Source organism: Sminthopsis crassicaudata, chromosome 4, assembly GCF_048593235.1.
Source record: "Sminthopsis crassicaudata isolate SCR6 chromosome 4, ASM4859323v1, whole genome shotgun sequence".
Classification (NCBI taxonomy): domain Eukaryota; kingdom Metazoa; phylum Chordata; class Mammalia; order Dasyuromorphia; family Dasyuridae; genus Sminthopsis; species Sminthopsis crassicaudata.
In genome coordinates, this window is record NC_133620.1 from 134,575,297 (window position 1) to 134,602,735 (window position 27,439).

Below are 27,439 nucleotides of genomic sequence, written 5' to 3' on the forward strand. Positions count from 1 at the left end.
GCCTCCATGGGCCAACTAATTTTTGTTCAAAATAAGACGGTTGTGAGTTATCCAATAGAAGGACAGCAGGTAAACAAAATGGGGCATATCAATGTAATGGTGTAAAACAATTAAGAAAGATGACTATAAAGAACAATATAATTACATAAACAAAATACTATGAAATGAAAAAGCATAATTATAAAAGCAATTTACAATTCTTTCAATTATGTAAAAAACAATGCAGAATATGTTTAACATATATTGAATTACTTGCCATTTAGAGGAAGGAGTAGGAGTAAAGGAGGGAAAAAAATTAGATCACAAGATTTTGTAAGGGTGAATGTTGAAAATTGTCTATGTATATATTTTGAAAATAAAAAACTTTAATTTAAAAAAATGCAGAAAAAGAGGCAAAAGAATGAAATATTGCAAAGGACAAAAGTTTTATTTGATCATAAAAATATACATTATGGTTATGCTTATTTATAGAATAGAATTACAAAGTTTGAAATTCTACCTGTTTGTCCAATCTACGCATGAAAAAAGAATCCCCATTACAAATCCCCATTACAATATATCTAAAAGACCTCTGCTAGAAAACCTCTAATGATGGAGAATCCATTACTTCTTGAGACAGCTCATTCCATTTTTAATAGCTCTAACTGTAAGGCAATTTTCCCTTATACTAATGAGGGAAAGGAAAGGGGGAACTCCATTTCTTGGCACATAGATAATCCCATGAGGCGCAGTGTCCCCTGTAAAATGAATTTACAGGCCGGAAAACCTAGATTGATAAATAAAAGTTTTATTGTAGAAATTTGGAAGTAAAGTTCAGTTAGAAAGACGCCAGGGCCAAAGGTGGCCGCTGGCGGGCAGGGACCCTTACATGGCTGGAAGGATACCATGTGTTGGCTGGGAGGGCTCCTGCAATGAGGGCGGTCCAGCTCACCTCTTTTATACCCAAAAGATGATGGGCGGTACCCAGTTCTGTCGGGTTTTTCAGTTAGCCCAGATCAGGTGAGGGCTGGGGGAAGATGAGCTGAGAGTGGGGGCTGGGCCCAGATATTCAAAGGATGCCTTTGACCAGGATTTGTGAATCAAGGTCAGTCATGGGTTGGGCAATTAGAAAGGAATCTTAAAGGGACCCCAACCCTCATCAATACCAAGTCTAAATTTGCCTCTGGAACTTTGACTCATTGCTTCTGGATCAAATACCTTAATCTCTATTTTCTATTTGGCTTTAAAGTCCTTCATAACTTGATTGGCTCCTTTCTAACTTTCCAGGTTTTTCACTCTTTACTCCCTATTTTCACTTACTCTATAATCCAGTGTCATTGGCCTTCTGGCTTTTCCTTGAACAAGGCTCTGCATCAGTACATTTCCTCCTATGTCTTAGAATGCCCTTTCTCTTCACTTCTGTCTTCTGGCTCCCCTGACTTTTTTTTTTCAAGTCTTGGCTAAAATTGTCCACTTTCTGCAAAAAAGCCTTTTTTTTTTTTTATCCTCTTCATTGTTAGTGTCTTCATTCTGAGATTACTTTCAAATTATACACACACACATACACACTAGCCATCAATCCTCCCCCAAACTTCTTTCTAAGTTAAACAATCCTAACAATAGTGATGATAATACTACTAATAAAAATAATAATAGCTAGCCATTATATAGAGCTTTAAGATTTGCTAAGTGCTTTATAAATATTATCTCAGCTGTTTATTGGGGTTTTATATCTGAGAAAAGTAAGGTTAAGTATTTGCTCAGAGACAAAAGACTAATTAGTGGATTCGAATTCAGGTTTTCTTGATTCTAAGTCTAGCACTTCATCTATTGAGTCACCTAATTGCCTCCAATATTCTTGCTGGAACTTCTCCAGTGTATCCATAATTTCCCTAAACGATAGCATCCAGAACTGAACATGTTACCCCAAATGTAATCTGACCAGGACAAGAAAGTAAGCAATGAAGGCAAGAAACACTGAGTTAGTATTTATTCTATGCCATGCATTGTGTCCCAAAAAAGCAAAAAGACAAGCCTATGCTCTCAAGAAGTTTATATTCTAATGAGGGAAGATAATCTATCAAAGAGAGCTGAATAGAATTGGGGGGGGGGGAGTTGGAACAAAATTTAGAAAATCAGAAACACAGATACGAGGAGAATGAAATAGGCTTGGCCTGGGCTGAATCCAAAATGGAGGTCTCGGAAGGAGTTCCCCAATGAAAGAAAGGTTGGAGTGGTGGAAGGAAGTTCCAGGGTAAGAAGGTGGCTGAATCATGATGGCATAGTTTAAGAGAACTATGACCTCCTTATTCTTGAATTTTTTTCATAGTGTAATCCAGGAATATATTAGCTTTTTGGCTGACACACAATACTGTAGATTCAATTGATTTGTTGAATTGCAGACATTAAACAAACAAATAAACCCAATTATTTTTCAGATTGATTACTGTCCCACCATACTCATCATGAACCTTTGAGATTCTTTTTTAATCTGACTGTAAGATTCTATATTTATTCCAAATAAATTTTGTCTTATTTAGTTCGGCTCCATGATATACTCTGTCAAGATCTTTTTGGATCCTGACACTGTCACTCAGGGTTAGCTTTACCCTCCAATTTTGTCATATGCAAATTTGATAAAAATCTCTGCCTTTATCAATGTCACTGATAAAATGTGAAACACATCCCTATGGCACCCTTCTTTCTAGTTGACATTGAACCTCTAATGACTATTTCTTAAGTCAGGTCATTCAACTAAGTCTGACTTGATCCATCTCTTTCATTAGAATAACATTCAAGCTTTGCTAAAAATTGAGGTAAAACTCTATTTACAACATTCCTCAGATATACTGACTTATTAAACCTATCAAAAATGGAAATAAGGTTAGTCTGATATTTGTTATAAGATGGTTTCTATTCACTGAGAAGGGGATGAATAGGTGGGTAATAATAGAGAAGAAGGAAAAGGAGAACTAGGAGGAGGAAAAAGGAAGAGGAGGAAATGATGATGATGATGTTGATGATGATGATGATAGGATCATAAGATTTAGTACTGGAAGCAAATCTAAAGATCATCTGATCCTGCCATCAGTATATAAAGGGTCAGGAACTCAGTCAATATCAAAGACTTTGCTCACTTCCTTTAGCTTTTGTTTATACCTTTTTTTGTACCCATTCATCTAACTGGAGGACAGAAGAGAGATACTATTAAAAGTAAAAAATCCTTGAAATTTTGAACCGTTTGGTCACTATTGGGCAAATAATCATAACCTCCTTCAGGGGTTCTCAAACTATGGCCTGCAGCCACATGAGGCCCACTGAGGACCTTTATTCGGGTCTGTAGGGTTGGGGCAAATGGGCTGAGGGGCGGAGCCAGAGTGTGAGCTTTTGTTTTTACTATAGTCCGGCCCTCACACAGTCTGAGGGACAGTGAACTGGGCCCCTATTTAAAAAGTTTGAGGACCACTGATGCTTAATATTCAGAAATGAAAATTAGATAAGTTGATAATCATGGGACACTAAGGAGAGGTCTCAAATGAGGAACTCAAGGCCAGAACTAGGAAGAATATTTCAAAGAAAAGGCTAAATCAGAAAGCATAAGCATGCTAGAACTACCATGCTCTTTATTCTAAAGGTCTTGCTGCCTAGAACTAAGAACCTCCAGCTAAAGGAAAGGAAGCCTTGAGGTTCTGAAGAAATAGCACTGTATAGAGGTTCTTTTTCCAAGTATTAGAAAAATCCCTCTCTAGGTTTTAAACTATGAACTTTTGAGGATTAAGGACTCTTCTTGGATTTAGTGGCTGTTATTTCAAATCTGTGAAGAACTTTTGCTAAATCACTCAACGATCCACTTATGAAGCCGTCTTAGTTCAGGCCCTCATTATTTATTTACTTCTCATCTGGACCATCTCAATAATCTGTTCATCTTCCCCATCTTGTTTCTCCATCTCCCCAGGCAGCATCCCCTTCATTTCCCACCAGTTGCTCAATCATTTATCCCATCTATTCATCATTCTAGCTATTCATCCAACTATTCGTTTATTCATCCATCCATCTATCCATCCATCTATCCATCCGTCCATCCATCCAAACATTTAGTACACCCTGCTAGGAGTTCAAGCTATCTTGGGCTCTTTGTGGCAACAAGTGGATTAGAATTAATGCAGTGGCTAGATAATACCACATATTTGAGGTCTAAGGTCTTACTAAAAATATATACTTTATAATTACACGTCCCCTCTTTCTCACTCCCAACCCAGTAGGGCCCTCTCTAGGGAGCATAGCCCCACGTGCCCCAGCAGAGGCGCGATGGTGAGTTTGCGCAGAAGCCGGGAGGGCGGGGCCAGCGCACGCGGGGCTCAGATTCCGGAAGTAGAAGGGCGGAACCCGGTAGCAGCCGGACCTGCCCGCTACTGTGTTCCGGTTGCAGCGTTCCGGCACTTCTTTCTCTGGTTTCGTTGTTTCCACCCGGGCTCACTTGGTGGACGGCTCCACCGCCTTCCAACTATGGAGCCTGTGAGCTCCGGGTCCAGGGGCCTTCCTCAGTCTTTGGAACAGCCCGCAGCCTCGGATAACCGGCTGTTTCTGGTGAAAGGTGCGCACTGCAGTGTTCTGAGGAGGCGGGCGGTTCTGCCCCCGGGGCCGCCGCGCCGTCCTTAGAGGTTGTTTGTGATTGTGGGAGGCGCCGTAGACTTGACTTAGTCCGGCGGTGCCTCTAAGGGACGGCCTGTGGGGCTTGCGGGACCTCGCTGCCCCGAGCCTCCGCTTTGCCGTCTGTAGAAAATCAGACAGTCTGAGGAGCAGCACCCCAGACAGCACCGAGAGCTAGCAGTGCGCTGTGGGGAGCTGAAGGCGCTTTAGCTGTAATGCTATCTCTCGGGCGTTAAGCGTTCTCAGTCACCTTGTGAGGGCGGGACGGGGCTCCGCGGGAGTGGGCGTGTCCTTCTGCCGCGGAAGAGAGCAGTCCCAGAAAAACCTGCCCAAGCGCTGTATGTGGCGGCCTCGCCATCCGAAATCCGGACCTCCGAGCCGCACTTTTCCCTGGAAACCGATCTTTATTGCTCTTTCCAGAATGAGTTTAGTGTAATGGGAAAAAACAAAACAAAACAAAAAATCACTTTTCTAACCTATGGTTTTCCGCAAACATCATAGCTCCTAAACAGTTGTGTTAGCTCTGTTTTCTCCCTTGCAGGATGGATGATAAACGTTTTTCTGAGTTTTTTTTTTTAAATAAGTGTAGAGCATGTCTTACATTTTCTTTTGAAATCTTCCTTTCATCTTTGTTTAAACTTTTCTGAGGTTATTAAAGTTTTTTATTTACTCTTTGGCAGGTGGGATTTTTCTCGGTACAGTTGCTGCTGCAGGAATGCTGGCTGGTTTTCTTACCACTTTGTCACTAGCTAAAAAGAAAAGCCCTCAGTGGTTCAATAAGGTTTGTGATCTCATAAGCTAATTAGCGTTTATTATTGTTGCTATATGGAATGAGGATGGAGTGTGACTTTTGTTTTGATGGTGTTTCTAAGAGATTTTTGAATCTTTGATCTTTTCTAAGAGATCTTTGTCATAGAATCTAAAGTTTTTTTTTTGTTGTTGTTAGTTTCAAAGGCTATTTTTAGTATTAATTAAAAATTTTTTTTTAAATTAATTTTATAATTATAACTTTTTTGACAGTACCTATGTATATGGGTAAGTATTAATTATTAGGGTAAGTATTAATTATTAAAGGGAAGTATTAAGCATCTACTAAGACATTATGCTAAGTGCTTTATAATTATTACATCATTTGATTTTTTTTTCCTGAGGCTGGGGTTAAGTGACTTGCCCAGGGTCACACGGCTAGGAAGTGTTAAGAGTTGAGACCAGATTTGAACTCAGGTCCTCCTGAATTCAAGGTTGGTGCTTTATCCACTGTGCCACCTAGCTGCCCCTACATCATTTGATTTTTAAGGAAAAAAAAAGTTCTTCCTTTTATGTTGGAATATAGGGGGGGAAGGGGGGCAGCTATTTGGCGAAGTGGATAAAGCACCAGCCTTGAAGTCAGGAGGACCTGAGTTCAAATTTGGCCTCAGACACTTAATACTTCCTAGCCGTGTGACCCTGGGCAAGTCACTTAACCCCAGCCTGGGGGGGGGGGGGGAAGGAATACATGGGAGCCTAGTAGAAACACTACTGGGTCAGAGGGTATGCAAAGTTTGATAGCCTTTTGGGCATAGTTCCAAATTATTCTCCAGAATGATTGATTAGCTCACAACATAATTGTTTCTAGAGATAATAGGTAGTAGTCAGTGGAATTAGTTGAGTAGAAAGTTGACATGGTCAAACATGTACTTGAGGAGGCTTGTTTAGCACTACGTGTTACCTCATTTCATGTATATGACAATCCTGTGAGGTGGTGTTATTCCCATTTTACACTGCAGGGACTGAGACTGGGAGGTCAGGTGATTTGTTTAGAGTCGCACAGATAGGAAGTGATTCACTTTAGGTCTCCTGGATTTCAGGTCTACCCTTGACGCTGCTAAAAGCCCTGCAGGTTCTTATTAATGTAAAACTTTGGTTTGGCATTTAAAACTCTTTATAACCTTGGCTTTTCTATCTTTCCAGTCTCCTTACCCTTGGCTCTCATCCTTGTACTTTTCAGTCAGAGAGCAAATATTTTATTTATGTTCCTTGTACACAGAATTCCAGCTCCTGAGTCTACCCCTTTTCTAGAGCTGTCCCCTAAGGTTGAATGCTGTCTTTGAGCACCTCTGCTGCCAGGCTTTTCTGGCTTCCTGTAAAGACTCAGTTCATATCCTATAACTTTTTCATTAATGCTACTGGACTTTCAAGGGATTGGTTCCTTAATCTGGTCTGTCTTCAAGGATTCAGTATTCATATGAGTCTGGGATCCAGGTCTAACCTTATTTTTAATGACTTTCAGGTACATTGTAAAGGGCTGAAAATCTGAGTTGTACTGAGTCCAAGCACTTGAGGCTAATTACCAATTGGACAATATTCTATTAGCATATGCTTGGGGAATGACCCAGCCCACCATCCTGTGCTGGCTTAATCTGTGATTGTGGACAGAAAAGAGTGAGAGAGAGATCAGAGGGTGGAGTAGAACCAGCGGGATCCCTCTTTGGAGGTGGAGAGGGAGAAAGGAGGTGTGGAGAGTCCTATATCTAATCCCCTGACAGTGACCCCAAAAGACCTAGAATAAAGACTTTTGCTTATCCTCACTCGGGCTGATTCTAAGGTAGCCAGGGTACTAAGGTAGTCATTATAGTACATGGTGGATTTTGTGGCTTAGATTGAGAACTTAATTATCATTTATGGTAATTCTGTAGGAAAATGTCATGAATTCCGAGCAGTTGACTTCTAAGTAAACTTTTGAAGCACAACCCATTCATAAACTGGGGTTATTGTATTTTTTAGGATAATGCTTAACTCATTTTTAAATTTTTCATAGGAACTTTGAGAGAAATTGATGTAGCTATTAAGGGAACAGAACCAGATCAGAACTGAAGAGACTGGATTTTCTATTCTTAACTTTGCAACCAATTAACTTGACTTGAGGAAATAACCCCCTGTGTTTGCATTTACCAATCTGTCATTTGGAGACTATTTTTAACTTGGTACTAGTTAGTAGATTTAATTGCTAATGAATGATTTCCTATGTGGTTATGTAAGGCAGCTAGGTGGCATAGTGAAAAGAGTGGATAGACTCATTTTTCTGAGTTCAAATCCTGCCTCAGAAACTTACTAGCTGTGTAACTCTGGGCAAATCACTTAACCTTGTTTACCTCAGTTCCTCATCTCTAAAAGATCTGGAGAAATAAATGTTAAACCATTTATTTGTATCTGGCACAAGTAAAAAGTCACTGAACAACAAAAAGGTTATACAGCATTATCTTTTCATGGATACCGTTCTAATCATTTTCTCAGATAAGGGTGACTCATTCAAGAAATTAATACTTAATAAGGTTTTAGAAAGAATGAACTTAAGCAAAGATATGATTAGAGACTACTGGAGTGACAATCAATTTTTAACACTAATTGTTTCTTTCACAAATGCAGAAGGAATATTTTCATTCAAAGTGACTTTTAATTGAGTAATTAGGAAGGTTAAAAGAGTAATAGGTTATTAGTTTAGTAAATGTTTGTTGATGGAAGGCTTATCTCTCTTTTCCTATCTATGAATAATAATAATTAAAAAAAGACAAAGCACTGATTAATATATTTTAAATTTCTTTCAGTGATCTGATTGAGAGTGTAAATCTGATTTTTTTTTAAAAAGGGCCCCATGTATTTTAAATTAGTGACTAGTTTAATATTTGAAAATTAGAGTAATTATAGAAAATTATAGTTAAATGGCATATTTGTTGAAAGGAAATTTAAAAATATCTGTTTTTTGCTTTAGTTATATAAATAATTTATAAGTTTTGGCAATTATTTAATTAGGAAGACCTAGATTCAAAGCCTATTTCTGACATAAACTAGATATATGGCCAGGGCATGGTCCCTTTAACTGTTAGTTTGCATTAGTGGGAGGAATTTTTATAGTAGGAGCTTACCACATTGAATTTTAGGTTTGAATAAAAAAAAGCAAATTCTCCACAATGGTGGTTGTTCAAACATAAAACTGGAAGGGATCTCCTAAGCCATCTGATCCAACTCCTTAATTTTATATGGGTCTAAGAGGGTTGTCACCGGCGTAGTAAGTAGAAAAGGTGGGATTTGAACTCAGAGTCTTTGAATCAAGATCCAGTGTTCTTTCCAGTATACTAACATTTCGCCTCATATTGTAGAATGACCAAAGGGAGGAAAAACATCCCTTAAATTGCCCAAATTCTCCCAATAGGCATTATTAATCTGTTCAATTGGAAGTGATTGACTTCCCAATAACTCCTGAAGTATCTGCTTCACTTTTAGGTAAATAAAAGAACCAAATTATTCAGTTTTCTGATATAACTGCAAGGTCAATCTGAAAAAAAAGTATATCAATACTTTGTGTTAATTTTATAAAAATGAAAATTATATTTCTAAGGTTATAGCATATTTTTAAAATGTAAGGGAAATATGATTACATGATTAAAATGTATCTTTTGAACTAATGATTAAAATCAGTTTGATTTAATAATCTAAATGTTTTCTAAAAATGAGATAGATGAGTTATTGAACTTTTATTCTTCACTGTCTTATTGACTTTATTTATTTATTTATTTTTCCATTTCTTTTTTCTGAGGCTGGGGTTAAGTGACTTGCCCAGGGTCACACAGCTAGGAAGTGTTAAGTGTCTGAGACCAGATCTGAACTCGGGTCCTACTGAATTCAGGGCTGGTGCTCTATCCACTGCGCCACCTAGCAGCTCCCGGCTTATTGACTTTCAGTTAACTCTGAGTAAGTTGCTTAATGGTCCTGTTCTTTAATTTCAATACTTGTATAAAGGATTATTAATTTTTGCCAGCTACTTCCTCAGAAAAGTATAGATAAATATTCAGAAAATGAAACTCACACTAATATTGAGATAGCAGTATAAACTAAATATAGATTATATGCAGGAGAGTCTTGTAAAATGTAGTACAATATTTACAACATGTTTGGGGATTCATTGTATGCAAATATTATCTTATTAAGGATTTTTGACATTTAAATTTTAAAATAAGTTCTGGGAAATAATAAAGGAAAATAGTTGAAAGGACAATTGAATTGCTAAAATAAAGCCTAAACAAAAAAGATTATAATCAGACAGAACCATGGATATGTAGGTAATATATATCTATTTACTTTTTTCTAGCTAGTGTTTCAAATGACATTTCATTTCAGGAATGGCTTTATATTGCCTCCAGGAGCAAATACATAATGCTCTATTTGGCATTCAAATACTATCTCTCCCATTTCTTCCTTGTTAGGCTTATTTTTTCTTATCAAAAATTTTAAATTAATGTTTTCTTCGTTTTAAAATCTATCCTTATTTGATGTACAAAATATTAAGGTTCTAATGTATTTCCATTGCATGTTATGCTTGATTTTGGTTTTAGATACTTTTAGTGATATTAAACAAAGTTCCTCCTTTGTTTTTTAGGTTCCTAGCACAAGTAAATGGTGTTTTTTTTAAGTACTTTTTATATCTATTGAAATAATTGTAGTTTTGAATAATTTTATTTCTAATATAATTAAATTGTTTTTCTAATTTTGAACTATCTGTGCATAGTATAAATCCAGTTTGGTTCTAATGAATGTTTTCTTGCATAAATCTCTGTAGCCTGTTAGACAGAATTTTATTTCAATTTTCTGTTGGTGTTCTGTAGGTCACCAATAGATGTATGAAATTCTATCTGGGCTTTTAAAACTTTTTCCACTCATGACTCCTTTTTACCCAAGAAATTTTTTATGACCCTGGGTATATAGTATGCAAATAAAAATTTACAAATATGAAATAGCTATATGTCTTGCATTGACTGATAATAAATCATAAAGAAATTTATTTTATAATAATTCTTTGGTACACATACAGTTTTGCCACTTATTAAAGATGAAAGCAAATTTGCATACTAATAAATGTGCTTGTTTATTTTTATATAAAGAAATCTTTTTATTGTTGCCAAAGTTTTTGAGATATCCACATTCATTTATTCAACCCGATAAAACCCGATAAATCTACAGTTTTAAGACACTGCTCTAAATCAGCACTTTGCTTCTTGCTTTCCCTATTTTTGAGCAATTTTTCTGAATGATTTCTTGGAGTGTGGTATTCAAGTTTTCATCTTCAAGGTGCTATTTTAAAAAATATTTTTTTTTTTCAACAGACTTTTCAAATATGTGGAAAATTAGATGGAGGATTTTTTTTTCTTTGCATTTCTAGCACTTTTGCACACTGCCTGACAAAATTAGTTCTTGGTACATGGTCAATTATTGTTTAGTTGTATAAGGAATGCTTAATTTGTGTGTGTGTGTGTGTGTGTATATATATATATATATATATGTATGTATTCATTTTATCAATACAAAAACAAAATTGCTCTGGTCTCCTTAATGATTTTTAAATACATGCCATTATCTACTGACCCCTTTTTCTTTTTTTCTTTATCACCTCTCTTCTAAAAGATGAAAGTTTAATTTCATTATTAGTCTTTTGAAGTCATTACATTATAGTTTTTCCTTTTTTTGGAATGTTTCTTCTCAGTAGAAACTTTTTGAATTCTTTTAAATTCTGTGTCTTTCATTTTTAGAGTTTTCATGTGTACTTTTAATCTTTTGTTTCATTTTTCCTTTTTCCTTTGCATTTTTGTATTCCAATTCTGTGGTCTTTTTGGGGGGGAGGAGAAATATTATTGAATGCTGTGCCGCACGCCTCTCAGTCTTTTCTAAATTCTTTAGTTTCTGGCCAGGGCTCTAATTTTCTTTTCTTCTTTATACTTTCACTTAATTTTCCAGCCATGTTGTCAAATACCTTCAATGAGGATGAGTATGGTATCAAATTCAAGTACCACACTAATGATAAATTCTTCAACTTGAAAAGGCTACAGGCCAAGATTAAAGTGGAGGAAGTATTGGTGGATGATTTTGTGTTTGCAGATCTTTTTTTTTTTTTTTTTTTCCCTGAGGCTGGGGTTAAGTGACTTGCCCAGGGTCACACAGCTAGGAAGTGTTAAGTGTCTGAGACCACTAGATGTAGTCTCTGTCTCTTAGCAGGTAAGGGTGAGCAATCGGGATCTTATTTTAGGAGTCTCTGAGTTACCTGTTTGTCTACTTTCTTTTCTTTAAACTGGTTGCCTTTCATCAGCCACTTGGCTGTTCCTCTGGGAACTGGTCATGAAGGGGTGAAGAGAAGTCTGGTGCCTCAGGACATTGTTGAGAGGAATGTTCCAAAGGCCTGCACATTCTTTTCCAGCCTCATCTCTTCTACTGACTTCAAGTTTTCTCTTTGCTGAATTTAGGGTTGCTAGGGCTAGCTTTTGGTCTTTGTGAGAGGGTTTAAATCCAGAGTTCTTGCCTTAAATTACAGTAACCAATTAGGTTAGTTTTCACGCAAACATTATGATAATACACAGAACTACAAAAAGTTTCAAATAAGAAAGTTATTAATACAAGATGCCAAATACTTGAAAAATTGAGACACTTTTCCCCCACCTCCACTATGTGAAGCTGATTGTTGGGATGTGTGAGAAGAGGAGGATGGGGTAGGAGGGCAAGAATTTGAGGATGGTAAATTGGTCTTCAGTGATTGTTTCTTTAAGAATTAACTTGGTGGGCTAGACATGATTGCATGTGCCTGTAGTCTTTGCTACCAGAGAAGCTGAGACTGACACATCTCTTGAACTCAGGAAATTTGAGCTGCAGTAGGGATAAAACTCCATTAGCTATCTGTACTAAGTATGACAGCAGTGTGGTAAAGGGATGGGGGAGGAACCCAACTACCCAGGGAAGATTGAATACTTCTTTGCAGATCATTGGGATTGGCTCCTGCTCAAGTGGGCACTGTACTTCTAGCCTGACCAAGATAGAAAGGCCTAGTTAAAAACAGCTGCCACTAGCAGTTACGTTGTGGTGGATTCTCTGACTTGAGCTCTTTCAGCTAGCTGACTTAGTAGATAGAAGGTTGATCATGCAGTGAGGAACCCATGAGTTTGCTCCCACTCAGACATTAGCAGTGTGATCCCAGAGAGCTCACTTCACATGTTAGGTTCCAGTTTCTTCATATGTAAAGGGGATAATAATAGCACCTACCTCACAGTTCTTGTGAGGATTGAATGAGATAACATATGTAAAACACCTCACCTACCTTAAAGTGCTATTACTGTATTATTTATTTAATGGGTGGAAAGCTGTCCCTGGAATAACCTCTCCCTTGGCCATTTTCCTAGTGGCTTAGTAGAAAGAACCCCAGACTTGGAGTCAGAAAGGCCTCAATTTGAATCCTAGGTCAGATACTTGTTAGCTGTATGAGTCTGGACAAACCACTTGATCTCCCCAAGACTTCATTTCCTCATCTGTAAAATGCATTCAGGGGCCTGTAAGGTCTTTAGTAAATGCTGTCTATGTTTTTTACTTATAAATTCTTACTCTTGGATTAATTTTCCTATCTATGATTCTTTCTGACTCTCCTCATTCTCCTACTATTCTGTTTTTGTTTCCAGGGAATTACGGCCACAGCTGCTTTACCAGAGAGTGGTTCTTCTCTTGCCTTGCGAGCATTGGGTTGGGGCTCACTTTACGCATGGTGCGGTGTTGGTGTAATCAGTTTTGCCGTCTGGAAAGCTTTAGGAGTTCATAGTGTAAGTACCATCACTGTTTTCTCTGAATTAAACCTTAGCATGCATAGCCATCACCTATCCGGTGATTTTTAAAACTGTAGCTAATACACATATGTACACAGAGCCCATTGAATTAAGTGGTGAAGAAGTTGGCCAAATTCTCACTAGTGCTCATTGCACATTAAACTGACATAAGACAATGATTTAAGTAATTGGATATAATATATAACGTGATAAAATGACCCTTTTAAATTTTTAATTTTTCTTATAGCAAGGGAGATAAATGACGTGGGTTCTAGTCCTATTTCTGCCTCTCTGTAATCCTGTGACTTTGGGCAAGCTGCTTAACCAACCTAGCTAAGCCTCAGTTTGTAAAAGAATGTACTATAGATCAGGAATTCTTAATCTTTTTTTGTATCATGGATCCCTTTGGCAATTTGATAAAGAATCTGGACCCTTTCTCAGAATAATGATTTTTAATAATTGAAGAAAATGCTATACATAAATTTGTAATTTTTTTCCCTTTCAAATTCATATACAATATCTTCCCCCACACACTCCCAAACTAGAAGACTTTTTACATCTATCAGTTATAAAATTCTGTGAAGCATGCCACTTGATTTCAGATTTCACAAGCACACTTTAAAAGTATGTTAATGCATTTTGAAAGCATTAAAAAAATTCCACATTATTTAGTGATCTTTAAGACACAAATTATTTGATAAATCAACCTAAGGAGATATAAAAATTTGTTGTGGTGTTTTTTTAAGTAAGTAGAGTTTTGTAGTAACTGCATCACAAAAAGTACTCAGTTCTTAACTCTCTGAAGTTTGAATTCTGTATAAAAAAAAAAAAGTAAAAGAATTCTAGATGCAGTTACAATAGTTTCTCAATAGTTTTCTCTAAAAGACAATATAGTTTTATTTTTTTCATATTGTATATATTTTTATGTGAATAAAAGTAATGGAATTATAATGGTTTTTATAATTCCTCCTTTCTTTAAACATTGCTGAAAAGAAAAGAAAAATCTCTCCCCAAAAGTCATATTGTTATAAAATTATTTAAGTCCTTCCATGACTACATGCTCCTTATTACAGATGCTTTTAATTTAGTTTAAAATGAAGTAAACATTTTCAAGTTGATGGTCTGCTCTCCTAACCTCCCATTAGCATTATAGTCATTGAAATCAGTATTTTTATTTTTAGAGATTGTGTGATTCTAGGTAAGTCAATTAGCCTCTGAAAATCTTCATTTTTTCATCTATAAAATAAGTAAGTCAGGCTAAAATATTCTTGAGGCTTCCTATAGTCCCCAAATTCAATGTGAGATTCCTAAATCACTGTTCTTACTCATGATTCTGTCCTTTATAGCATAGCTGGAATAATCTTTGTTAGACACAGATATGGTCATTTTACTCCTTGGCTCAAAAATATTTAGTTTCTCACTTGCCTCCTGAGTAAAGTTCACAGTCTCAACCTGTCTACTACCCATGACAATTTGGTATCGACTTTTCTTTATCTCTCTTGTTATTTTGCCCTCGGTACCTCAGATTCCAACTTTTTGTGTTGTTCCTCCAGGCTAGAATATCATTCTTCTCTTTGTCTGTTGGATTTCTCCTCATCCTGTAAAGTCATTCAGATGCTGCCTCCTTCTTAAAGCCTTCCCTGACCTTCTGTGCTGGTGACAACTTTCCCTTGAATCTTATGTAACACTGGGATTACAACTCTTTAATGCATTTATCACATGATAATATAAGTGCTATCAGCTGTTAATGTTAGCTGTTCTGTAGACATCAGTTTGCTTATTCCTTTCTTCCCTTCCTAAATTAATAGAAATTGCTCAAATAATCCATTGATCAAAGTAGGATATTGTTGTGTCCTGCTTTCTAGAGCCCCCAGATTGGGATGACAAAACATACTGTGCTTTCTATAGCTCTCACACCAGGATGAAAAAACATCCCATTTTAGTGGAGGAGTGATGAGGCGAGACTCCTGAGGATGATGAAAATATGGAGTCCATTTATTCCCAGTTCTTTCACCCTTATGTCCCCTAATACCCTTATATAACCAAAGCAACACTGGGCATGTGCTAAGTATAAACTGTGCATGTGGGACCGCATAAACAACTTGCTATTGTATGTAGTTTATCTCCTGGTATCACTCTACTTCAATCACAATACAGGTTGTTAAAGCCCCCTGACTTCTCAGGAAGGCTGAGAGGCCTTAGGGGAGATGGGGAGCCAAACCAGACATTGTTAGCAGGTTCCCTCTGGGCTGAAGGGTCTCATACCTCACCCAGAGTTCCCCCACCATCTGTGGCCCTCTATAGGATATATAAGATTGGTTCCTGTTACAGAACTGCTGAGAAACTGTCTGATGCAATGTACAGGATTATACTGGGAAGGAGACCTGGATTCACATGTCATCTCTGACACCTAGTAGCTATAGGACATGGGCTGGTTCCTTAACTTCCCCCTCCTTATTTTTCTCATCCCCCAAATAAGGACAATTATATTGAGTTGTGGGAATCAAATGAGACCATACACATTGAGAGAGAGAGAGAGAGAGAGAGAGAGAGAGAGAGAGAGAGAGAGAGAGAGAGTTGTTATCTATGAATTGTTAAAACAGTAAGATTTCTGTGGTAATTTAGAATCTGAGACTTGCAGAATAGGGGTTATAAATACCCCCAGTGGTGGAGTGATATGATGGATAGGAAGCTGGACCTGGAATCAGGAAGCCTTGGGTCTAAATCCTGCCCATCTTGGGTCCTGATGTTTTACTCTGGGCACATCCCTAAGCTGCTGTGGTTCCTGGCAGCTTTCTAAGAATGGAAGATATAGGATTGGTGCTGATGTGCTTTCTTAGAGAGTTCTTTGTGTCACTGAAAGCAATATTTATCAGCAGTTGTTTGTTCAGTCCCTTCTGAAGGGTCCTCATGCCAACATTTCATCCTCTTAACTGTCATCCTTTCCAAGCAAACCTTATCCTCCTGTCTCTTTGACCTTTACAGCTTTTTCTTTCCCCTCTTTTTAAGTTCTTCTCTGAGTGCTTTTTCACCTCTTCCCTTCCATGTGCTTATTCTCTTTCTACTTTATACTGAACTCTCCTCACTGGCTGTTGCTTTTTTTCTATCCCATGATTTCCAACTCTTGAACCCAGGTCCTTTCTTGCTCAGAACTTTTTGACCAAAATCCTCATCTAGGCACTGTATTTTCCTAGATATATTAAACTAAGGTATTATATAGTCAAAAACAGAAATGTATAACAGTTACTGTGATACTACCTTAACAACTCTATATGCTAGTTAGTCTCATTTGATCAGACTGTTTCTTTGATCACAAAAAATGACAGTATTCATGAAAATGTAGTAGCTAACATGCTGTCTTAATGCCTTGTGAACACAAGCTATCAGGAAGAATCTATCAAACTACCCTTGTTTTATATGTGGAGCAATGGAAATGCACCTGCAGCTCTACTTTTACCCTTTGTGATGAATATAAATGGCTTATTGAAAACCCAAAAATATCAGCACAGACCCTGGGACTCAGAGTTCTTTGAACAAAAGTACTTCCAGGCACATAAAGTAGCTGGGATTAGGCCCAGAGTTAATAAAGGAATTAATAAGGACCTGACTTGGTTTTGTTGTGTTTTCAGCAGAGAATGTCCAGAGTAGTAAGTTCTAGTGATCTCTTTGGTCAGTAGAATCATTTCATTATAAAAAAGTTGAAGCATTAATCTAAAATTATCATTCTTTTAGTACTTGTTTTATGTAAACAAAATTATAATGGTAGAGGGTTGCCAAAATTATTATTTGTCAATTATTCATTTGAGATTCTCCTTACTTAGCAGTTTATACAGACACACAAACACACACACACACACACAAACTGTAAATCATTTGGGAGATCATCACATAATAGCTCCTAATTTTGCACTGCCATTCCCTCAGTTTCACACTTGTATATAAAATGAATCTATGTGAATAGTCAGAGCACTTGCATTAGAAAGTAAGAAATACCTAGAAAGAGCAGTTAAAAAAAAAAATTACTGAAAAATAATTTAAAGGCTAATTCATGTCAAACTAGAATGACTAAAAAAAATTAATGTTCCTTGGTGTTACATTGGCAGTACTAAGAACATCTCTTTTAAAGTCATCAAATCTTTCATCTGCATAAACTTTTAGAGGTGGAAGGGACTGAGCAAATCTGTCACCTCATTTGGTAAAGCGTTCTTATCTTGAAGTCTATCAACCTGTTTTAAAATATTTTAATAACTATTTCTAGGATTTTTTTCCTTGAGGCATTTGGGGTTAAGTGACTTGCCCAGGGTTACACAGCTAGGATGTGTTAAGTGTTTGAGCTCAGATTTTAACTCAGGTGCTCCTGACTTCAGGGCTGGTGCTCTATCCATTGTGCCACCTAGCTGCCCCATTAATAACTATTTCAATATATTTCTTTTATAATATTATGTTTATTTGTTTTGCATTTAAAACCAATTCTGAGAAAGGTTCCTCACTAGACCCCTACAAGGGATCCATGACAGAAATTAAAAGGTTAAGAACCCTGATACGTAGGAATCCTTGACATGTAGTCACCCAGCCTTTGTCTGAATACTTCCAGTAATGAAAAACATTTGCTCATAAGGCAGCTTAATACACTTTTGAATGACTCTGATTATTAATAAGATCTTTATTTAATAAAATTTTACCTGTCTTCCTATAATACCTACTCACTGGTCATAGGTCTTTTCCTTGAAACTACATAGAAAATGATATATTCTCTCTTCCTTGTTTTCTTTTTAGTGCATATTTAGATGTGCACAAGTTCTCTTCTCTTACAGGCTGTGAGATCCTTGAGAGCAGGTACTATTGGGTTTATTGTCTTTGTCTCTCTCTCTCTCTCTACTGCCTTGCAAGAATGCTTGGAACATTGTAGGGACTGAGCACATGCCTGTCAATTAATTGAGTCAACCTGTGCGTGGGCAAGCACCATCTGTAAAATATGTTACTATTAAAAAAAAGTTAACTCACTAATTATTATTTTTCCATTTGGCCATCCCATCTTTTCTCTATTCCTGTTCTTCTCTTCTCAAGAAGTCATGCAGTGCATTGCAATGATTTAAAAACACAATTGGTGTTTACTTTACTTCAGCTGAAGCATAATAGATTCTTTGCTCTGTATGTATCACTCTGCTTTAAATGTGTTTCTTGTAAACAACATATGGTATTTCTGGCTTTTAATCCAGTCTGTTTTTGTTTTATGGGAGAGTTCACCCCATTCACATTCACAGTTAAAATTACTAACTCTGTATTTCCCATCATCTTATTTTCTTCAAGTTAGATTCTTCTCTTTCCTTTCCTTCTTTCTCTCATCAGTATTTTGCTTCTGAACACTATCTCTCTCAATTTTCCCTTCCCTTTTATAGCCCTTTGCCCCTTTCTTATCCCTTTCCCCTTCTACTTCTTTTCTTCCATTAGCCCCTTCCTTTACTTAATCCTTTCCTTTCCTGTTTCTCTATAGGATGAGACAAGTTTCTATATCAAACTAAATATGTCTGATATTCTTTCTTTTAGCCAAATTAAATGAGATTAAGATTCACACAATGCTCATCTCTCTTTCCTTTCTCTCTTTCATCTGTAATAGGTCTTTTTTTGCTTCTACATGTAATGTAATTTATCAATCAAGTTCTCCTAACTTCAGGGCTGGTGCTCTATCCTCTGTACCACCTAGATGCCCCCTAATTTCTTTTTTATATCATCATCTGCTACTGGAAAATTTTTTAAAATAGCTTTTTATTTACAAGAGCTACTGGAAATTTGTTACCCTCCAAATATTTCTGACTTTTGTCACTCCTGTTTAGAGGCTTGATCTGGTGTTGATTCTGAGTGAGGCCAGAAAGAGTTCAAAGATCTGTCCACTCTCTGCTATCTTGGCTCTGCCTTATGATGTCCACTTTAAATTTTGTACACTGAACACATTATTTTTGGCTGTAAGTATTTACTCATTTATTCCCAATAACTGTAATGTCAATAGCAGTCCCAACCCCATTTAGGCAGTGAATTGAGAATTTTTTTTTTTTTTTTTAGTAACAAGATGATGGAAGGAGTATATTTTCATTATTTGCTTTTTGGCAGTGTGGTTCAGTACCTAAAATTTAATTCAGAGCAACACCACTGTAAAGCAGTAAATTATCATGAAATAAGAATTGGGTATCACAACATAAACATTCTTTGGATTTTATTTTCTTTTTAAAAAATTAATCTGAACATCCCAATATATCCCTTCACTCTCTCACTGAGCAAAAAACAAAAACAACAACAACAACAACAAAAAACCTTGAAAAATAAAGCCCTGGATACATAAGTGTATTCTCAAGTTGATCATGTCTAAAAATACCTCCCTTTCCCTCTCCTTCTCTTCCCCCTCTCTTTCCCCCTCTCCCTTCCTTCTCTCTCTTCTTTTCCCCCCTCCCCCTAATCCCCCTCTCTCCATTTTGCTTATCACCTCTCTGTTAGGAGGTGAAAGGTGTTTTTCATTCTTTGGATTTGTGATTTATCATGTTGATAAAATTTTTAAATCTTTCAAAGTAGTTTTTCTTTGGAATGTTACTATATAAATGACTCTTTTAGTACAGCTTACTTCTCTGTGCATCAGTTCAGTTTCTTCTGAAACTGTCCATTTCATCATTTCTTATTAACATATTCTTATTAATAATGTTTCATACATTCATAAACCACAATTTGTTTAACCATTGTTTGGCTATTAGTATTTGTTTAGTCATCATTCCTTAAAAGGATATCCTGTTAGTTTTGCCTAGTAGTAGTATAGCTAAGGCACAGGGGATGCTTAGTTTGCCAGCTTTCTAAAACCTTTTTAATTTTACTAATTTTTTCTTATATTCCCCTTTTGTTCACTTTCTGACTCCTTCCTTTTTGAAGGTATTCCTCCTGGACCTGAACCTCAGAGCTGATCCAGCCTCAGTTCCTTCCTATCCCGTCCTCATACAAGCTAATACCTTGTCTTACTACCTTCTGTCTTTTGTTCTCTGAGAGAATTTTGTATTCCTTGGCAGAGTTTGCTTTTGCTTTTCTATATCAATCAGAATTGAGATCTGCTTTTTATGTTGTCAAGATGATAGGGTAAGGACAAGGGCTGGTTATGCTGGCCGAAACCAAGGCTGCAACTGGAAACTTTCTAAGTAGATCTCAACACACAAGTCAGAAGGCTAGTTTTTTTAGCTGTCAGAGCATGGGGGCTTATAGTGGGATTTGCTGAATGAACAAGTATTGGATTAACTTTCTCTGCTTTTATAAGATATTACCTTGTTATATATTTTAATGTTTTTTGGCCTGTGGAGACAGCTGTTATTGTTTTTCTTCAGACTCCTACTTTCTCTTTAGAAAGAGTATTTGGGCATCAGTGAGCATTGTAGAAAAGGCCTCATCTTCCATCATTTGATCACATGACTTGTATATAATACTTGGTCACTAGTTTTGTGATCTTATTTACATGGACACTCTATATCTAGTACAGTAGGTCAGAACCCATCCATGCTCTTTCCTCCTATGCAACTGTTGTTCATATCCACTAAATCCTCCACAGGGGAGCCATTCAGAGTTCTAGAGGAGCTCTCTGGATCTACTGGCATTGTATGGGTATAGTGGATTGTACAGACAGTCCTGTTCTTGACCTGTATGACCAGCCCACTATTTTCTCTGATGACTAACATTTCTCTGATGACACATCTTTTATGTCACTTTTCTTGTGTAGTTCTTTAGCGGTAGTCAGTCACACAATGAGAGAATTTAATCTTCAGTTCTCTCTCCACACAAATGCATAGAAATCAGAGGGACTCAAGTTTGTACCTTTTGGTCAAGAGAGTATATATGTATATGTGGTAATTATGATATTAGAAAAAGGAAAATATATAGTTGTCTGTGATCAAATTTTATCAACACTTATCACCATTTCTTAGGTTAAAATCAATCCCTATGAAAGAAAACATGTTTAATATATAAACATTAGCATATAGTTAAGAAATAAGACAGGTCTGTGTGTATCTAATTATGTTTTCAGTGTGAAATTGCTGACTTCAGGTTGTAATATAGATCTAGCTCAAGGAAAAGTGCCATCTGATGACTAACCTGGAGAGCACTTAATAAAAAAATAAAAATAATTTAAAAAAAAGCTTACTTTCACTATCTTAAACCACAGCTACATCTGCTGGCCAGGAAAGGAAGTAAATACATTTCTTCAAGTTCTTTCAGACTAATTTTTTTCTCTCTTTGGCTTTGTTTTCTAATTTTTTAAAATCCTTATGGTTATTTCTTTGAAAAGAATAAAGATATTTCCATTTCTATTTTTTAATCATTAAAAAAATTTTTTTTTTTTAAATAAGCTTACTGAGCTAATGGAAATTAGAAATCCAATCCTGTGTTCTCATTTCTACTTTATAAAAACTCCTTTAAAAGGAATAAACAATGTCTATAATCAGTAAACATTTAGTAAATATCTACTATGTTGCCAGGTACTCTCCTAAACACTTGTATACAAAAAAAGGATGCATAGCCAAGAAATTTGTACAGACAAGTTGTGGATAGGATAAAGAGGAAATAATTAACAGAGCAGCACTAGGGGGGAAAAAAGGGTTGGGAAATGCTTCCTTTAGAAAATGGGATTTGACTTCCAACTTGGAAAAAAAAATCTAACAAAGTCAGGAGGCAGTGATGAAGAAGGAGAGTTCCAGGCATGGAGAACAGTTAGAGAAAATGCCTGCAGCCAAGAGATGGAATGTCTTGTTCATGGAACAGCCTGGAGGCCAGTGTCACTGAACTGAAAAGTATGTGTTGGCAAGTAAGGTGTAAGAAAGCTGAAAGAGTAGAGGAGTTGGAGCAAGCTTAGGATGAAAACCTTTAGGGCTTTTGGCACCAAATAGGATTTTGATTTTGATTCTGGAGGTGATGGGGAGCTGGTGAAGTTTGAGTAGGAATATCAGAGCCTTAGGAAAAGCACTTTGGCAGGTGAATAGAGGATGGGGTGGAGTAGAGAGGATCTTGTTCAGCTGACTGGACAGGAGGTAGTAAGGGCCTGCTCCAGGGTGGTGTCAGAAGGCAGGGGAGTATTTGAGAGATTTTTCAGAAGTAAAATTGATCAGATTTGAAGGCAACAAATTTGGTATGGGAGACATAGTGAGATGTTGAATATTAAGCCTTGGTTGTGAGCCTGAGAGGGGGGAGGATAGAATGGTATCCTGGACAATAATAAGGTAGTGGGAATATTTAGGGGGAAAGACATTAAGTTATGTTTTGGACATATTAAGTTTAAGATGTCTGCCAGACATCCAGTAAATAAATTAGTACAAATAATTGCCTCCTCTTTATACATGAAGAAACTGAGGCAACATGTTCATATTCACACAGCTAGTTAGGGGGAGAACTTAAACTCTCATCAAGACAAACTAACTCTAAGCCCTTTCTGTTTTTACTACATTCTAAATGCAAAATATCTTCTTATAGTAACCATTTTTAAAATAATCAGCATCTTTTATTTTAAAATCTTTTAAATGGGCTAAGGTAAAACCCATGCTATTAATTAATAATGTTATATAATTGTAATTTCAATTGACTCTTTTGCCATCAAGTGTTAGAGTAGATACAGCTGAAAGTATGGACTGTGGTTGTAGTTTCATAATTTTCAGCTGTACCTAGGACTATTTTCCTTTTATGAACTTATAAATAAAATAACCCATAGTTAGTGACACTTGAAAATATTTCTGGAGTAGTTTGTATTTGTTTATTCAGCTATCCATAATAGCTAAATATAACTGAATAAACAGGGTGGATTTTTTTTGTCAATTTTAGGGAAGCAAATTTCCAGTTCAATTATGATATTAAAACAATATATAATTTTGCACCTGGTCTGACATTACATTCTGTTTCTCAGATTAATGTTCCCTATAAAAATGAAAGTTCATGTCATTTTCACAGTCAACATTTATTGAGAATATGATGGAAATTATAAAGACAAAATTCATGCCCTCTGAAAGAACTGTAATTAATAAAATCTCAAGGATAAGAGAGAATGTGGAATAAATAAAGAATTGAGATAATTTCATAATATATTTCAATCTATTTTAAAACTTTAAAATTATTATGAAATACTAGAAATTTAACCTGTGAAGGAAATAAAAAATGCAAGTGGACAAAAATAGAAGGATTGGGAATTCTATGTAGTGGTTCACACTCTTTTCCCTGAGTTCTTTTACTGGGTGTAGCTGGTTCAATTCATTACTGCTCTATTGGAACTAATTTGGTTCATCTCATTATTAAAGAGGGCCATGTCCATCAGAATTGATCATCATATAGTTGTTGAAGTATTTAATGATCTCCTGGTCCTGCTCATTTCACTCAACATCAGTTCATGTAAGTCTCTCCTGGCCTTTCTGAAATCATCCTCCTGGTCATTTCTTACAGAAAAGTAATATTCTATAACATTCATATACCATAATTTATTCAGCCATTCTCCAATTGAGGAGACTCCACTCAGTTTCTAGTTTGTGGCCACTACAAAGAGGGCTGCCACAAACATTCTTGCACATACAGGTCCCTTTTCCTTCTTTAAAATCTCTTTGGGATATAAGCCCAGTAGTAGCACTGCTGGATTAAAGGGTGTGCACAGTTTGATAACTTTTTGAGCATAATTCCAAATCATTCTCCAGAATGGCTGGATATATTCACAGTTCCACCAACAATGTATCAGTGTTCCTGTTTTCCACATCCCCTCCAACATTCTGCATTATCTTTCCCTGTCATTCTAGCCAATCTGACAGGTGTGTAGTAGTATCTCAGAGTTGTCTTAATTTGCATTTTTCTGATTAATAATGACTTGGAGCATCTTTCCATATGGCTAGAATAGTTTCAATATTGTCATCTGAGAATTGTCTGTTCATATTCCTTGACCATTTATCAATTGGAGAATGGCTTGATTTCTTATAGAGTCAATTCTCTATATATTTTGGAAATGAGGCCTTTATCAGAACCTTTGCCTGTAAAATGTTTTCCCAGTTTATTGCTTCCCCTTCTAATCTTATCTGCATTAGTTTTGTTTGTACAAAAACTTTTCAATTTGATATAATCAAAATTTTCTATTGTATGATCAATAATGATCTCTAGTTCTTCTTTGGTCATAAATTCCTTCCTCTTCCATAGGTCTGAGAGGTAAACTATCCTATGTTCTTCTAATTTATCTAAAATTTCGTTCTTTATGCCTAGATCATGAAACCATTTTGACCTTATCTTGGTGTATGGTGTTAAGTGTGGGTCAGTGCCTAGTTTCTGTCATACTAATTAACAGTTTTCCCAGCAGTTTTAGTCAAACAGTGAATTCTTATCCTAAAAGCTGGGGTCTTTGGGTTTGCCAAGCACTAGATTATTATAGTTATTGACTGTTTTGTCTTTTGAACCTGACCTTTTAGTTTGTTTTATTTCTTTTTCTGAAATGGGACTTTTTAAGCAATTTACTTCCTCCTCTGCTAATCTGGGCAGCCTATATTTTTGGAGGTAGTCATCCATTTCACTTAGGTTATGAAATTTGTTGGCATAAAGTTGGGCAAAGTAACTCCTTATTATTGCTCTGGTTTCTTTTTCATTGGTGGGTAGTTCTCCCTTTTCATTTTTAATACTAACAATTTGATTTTCCTCTTTCCTTTTTTTTTTTTTTTTTTTTTTTTTTTTTTTTTTTTGCTGAGGCAGTTGGAGTTAAGTGACTTGCCCAGGGTCACACAGCTAGGAAATGTTAAGTGTCTGAGGCCAGATTTAAACTCAGGTCCTCCTGACTTCAAGGCTGGTGCTCTATCCACTGTGCCACCTAGCCACCCCCCCCTTTCCTTTTTCTAATCAGATTTACCAAAGGTTTGTCTATTTTATTGATTTTTTCATAAAACCAACTCTTAGTTTTATTTATTAATTCAATAGTTTGTTTTTTTTTTATTTTTGATATTATTAATTTCTCCTTTTAATTTTAGAATTTTAAATTTAGTATTTGATTGGGGGGTTTTAATTTGGTCTTTTTCTAGCTTTTTAAGTTGCAAGCCCAATTCATTGATCTTCTCTTTCTCTATTTTATTCAAGTAAGCCTCTAAAGATATAAAATTTCCCCTTATTACCACTTTGGCTACATCCCACAAATTTTGATATGATGTCTCATTGTTTCTTGGGTGAAATTATTAATTGTGGCTACAATTTGCTATTTCACCCAATCATTCTTTAAGATGTGATTATTTAGTTTCCAATTACTTTTTGGTCTATTTACCCCTAGCTTTTTGTTGAATATTTTATTGATCTGAAAAGAAGGCATTTACTGTTTCTGCCTTCCTGCATTATTTTGAGGTCTTTATGTCCTAATATATGGTGAATTTTTGTATAGGTTCCATAAACTGCTGAGAAGAAAGTATAGTTCTTTCTGTCACTATTCAGTTTTCTCCAAAGATCTATCATACCTAATTTTTCTAATATTATGTTTACTTCTTTAATTTCTTTCTTATTTATTTTGTGGTTTGATTTATCTAATTTTGAGAGTGCAAGGTTGAGATCTCCCACTACTATAATTTTTCTGTCTATTTCTTGCAACTCTTTTAGGAGTTAGATGCTATACCACTTGGTGCATATATATTTAGTATTGATATTGCTTCATTGTCTATGCTACCCTTTAGCAAGATAGTTTCCTTCCTTATCACTTTTAATTAGATCAATTTTTGCTTTTGTTTGATCTGAGATAAAGATGGCTACTCCTGCTTTTTTTTACTTCACCTGAAGCATAATAGATTCTGCTCCAGCCTTTTACCTTTACTCTGTATGTATCTCCCTATTTCAAACGTGTTTTTTTTTTAATTTTTTATTATATATATATATATTTTATAATATTATCCCTTGTATTCATTTTTCCAAATTACCCCCCCTCCCTCTATTCCCTCCCCCCGATGACAGGCAATCCCATACATTTTACATGTGTTACAATATAGTCTAGGTACAATACATGTGTGTGAATATCATTTTCTTGTTGCACAATAAACATTAGAATCCGAAGGTACATGCAACCTGGGCAGACAAATATTAGTGCTAACAATTTACATTCACTTCCCAGTGTTTCTTCTCTGGGTGTAGCTACCTCTGTCCATCATTGATCAACTGGAAGTGAGTTGGATCTTCTTTATGTTGAAGATTTCCACTTCCATCAGAATACATCCTCATACAGTATTGTTGTTGAAGTGTACAGTGATCTTCTGGTTCTGCTCATTTCACTCAGCATCAGTTGGTTTAAGTCTCTCTAGGCCTCTCTGTATTCCTCCTGCTGGTCATTTCTTACAGAGCAATAATATTCCATAACCTTCATATACCACAATTTACCCAACCATTCTCCAACTGATGGACATCCATTCATCTTCCAGTTTCTAGCTACAACAAAAAGAGCTGCCACAAACATTTTGGCACATATATGTCTCTTTCCGCTCTTTAGTATTTCTTTGGGATATAATCCCGGTAGTAGCGCTGCTGGGTCAAAGGGTATGCACAGTTTGATAACTTTTTGGGCATAATTCCAGATTGCTCTCCAGAATGGCTGGATTCTTTCACCACTCCACCAACAATGTATCAGTGTCCCAGTTTCCCCACATCCCCTCCAACATTCATCATTATTTGTTCCTGTCATCTTAGCCAATCTGACAGGTGTGTAGTGGTATCTCAGAGTGGTCTTAATTTGCATTTCTCTGATCAGTAGTGATTTGGAACACTCTTTCATGTGAGTGGATATAGTTTCAATTTCTTCCTCTGAGAATTGTCTGTTCATATCCTTTGACCATTTATCAATTGGAGAATGGTTCGGTTTCTTATAAATTAGGGTCAGTTCTCTATATATTTTGGAAATGAGACCTTTGTCAGAACCTTTGTTTTTAAAAATATTTTCCCAATTTGTTACTTCCCTTCTAATCTTGTTTGCATTAGTATTATTTGTACAGAAACTTTTTAGTTTGATGTAATCAAAATCTTCTATTTTGTGATCAATAATGATCTCTAGTTCTCCTCTGGTCATAAATTCCTTCCTCCTCCACAAGTCTGAGAGGTAGATTATCCTCTGTTCCTCTAATCTATTTATTATCTCCCTCTTTATGCCTAAATCATGGACCCATTTTGATCTTATCTTGGTATATGGTGTTAAGTGTGGATCCATATCT

At 36.2% G+C, this 27,439-nt stretch overlaps 1 protein-coding gene across 1 annotated transcript in view; it reads left to right on the top strand.

Moving 5' to 3' along the window:
• Positions 1–4,351: 4,351 nt before the first annotated feature.
• The window catches only part of TMEM242 (transmembrane protein 242), a 54,814-nt gene continuing 31,726 nt past the window's right edge, over positions 4,352–27,439 (top strand). Inside the window, exons 1-3 of the mRNA XM_074309441.1 lie at positions 4,352–4,573; positions 5,310–5,410; positions 13,098–13,235. Coding sequence (XP_074165542.1) covers positions 4,486–4,573; positions 5,310–5,410; positions 13,098–13,235 — 327 coding nt within the window. The 5' untranslated portion in view covers positions 4,352–4,485. The remainder of the gene's footprint in view (positions 4,574–5,309; positions 5,411–13,097; positions 13,236–27,439) is intronic.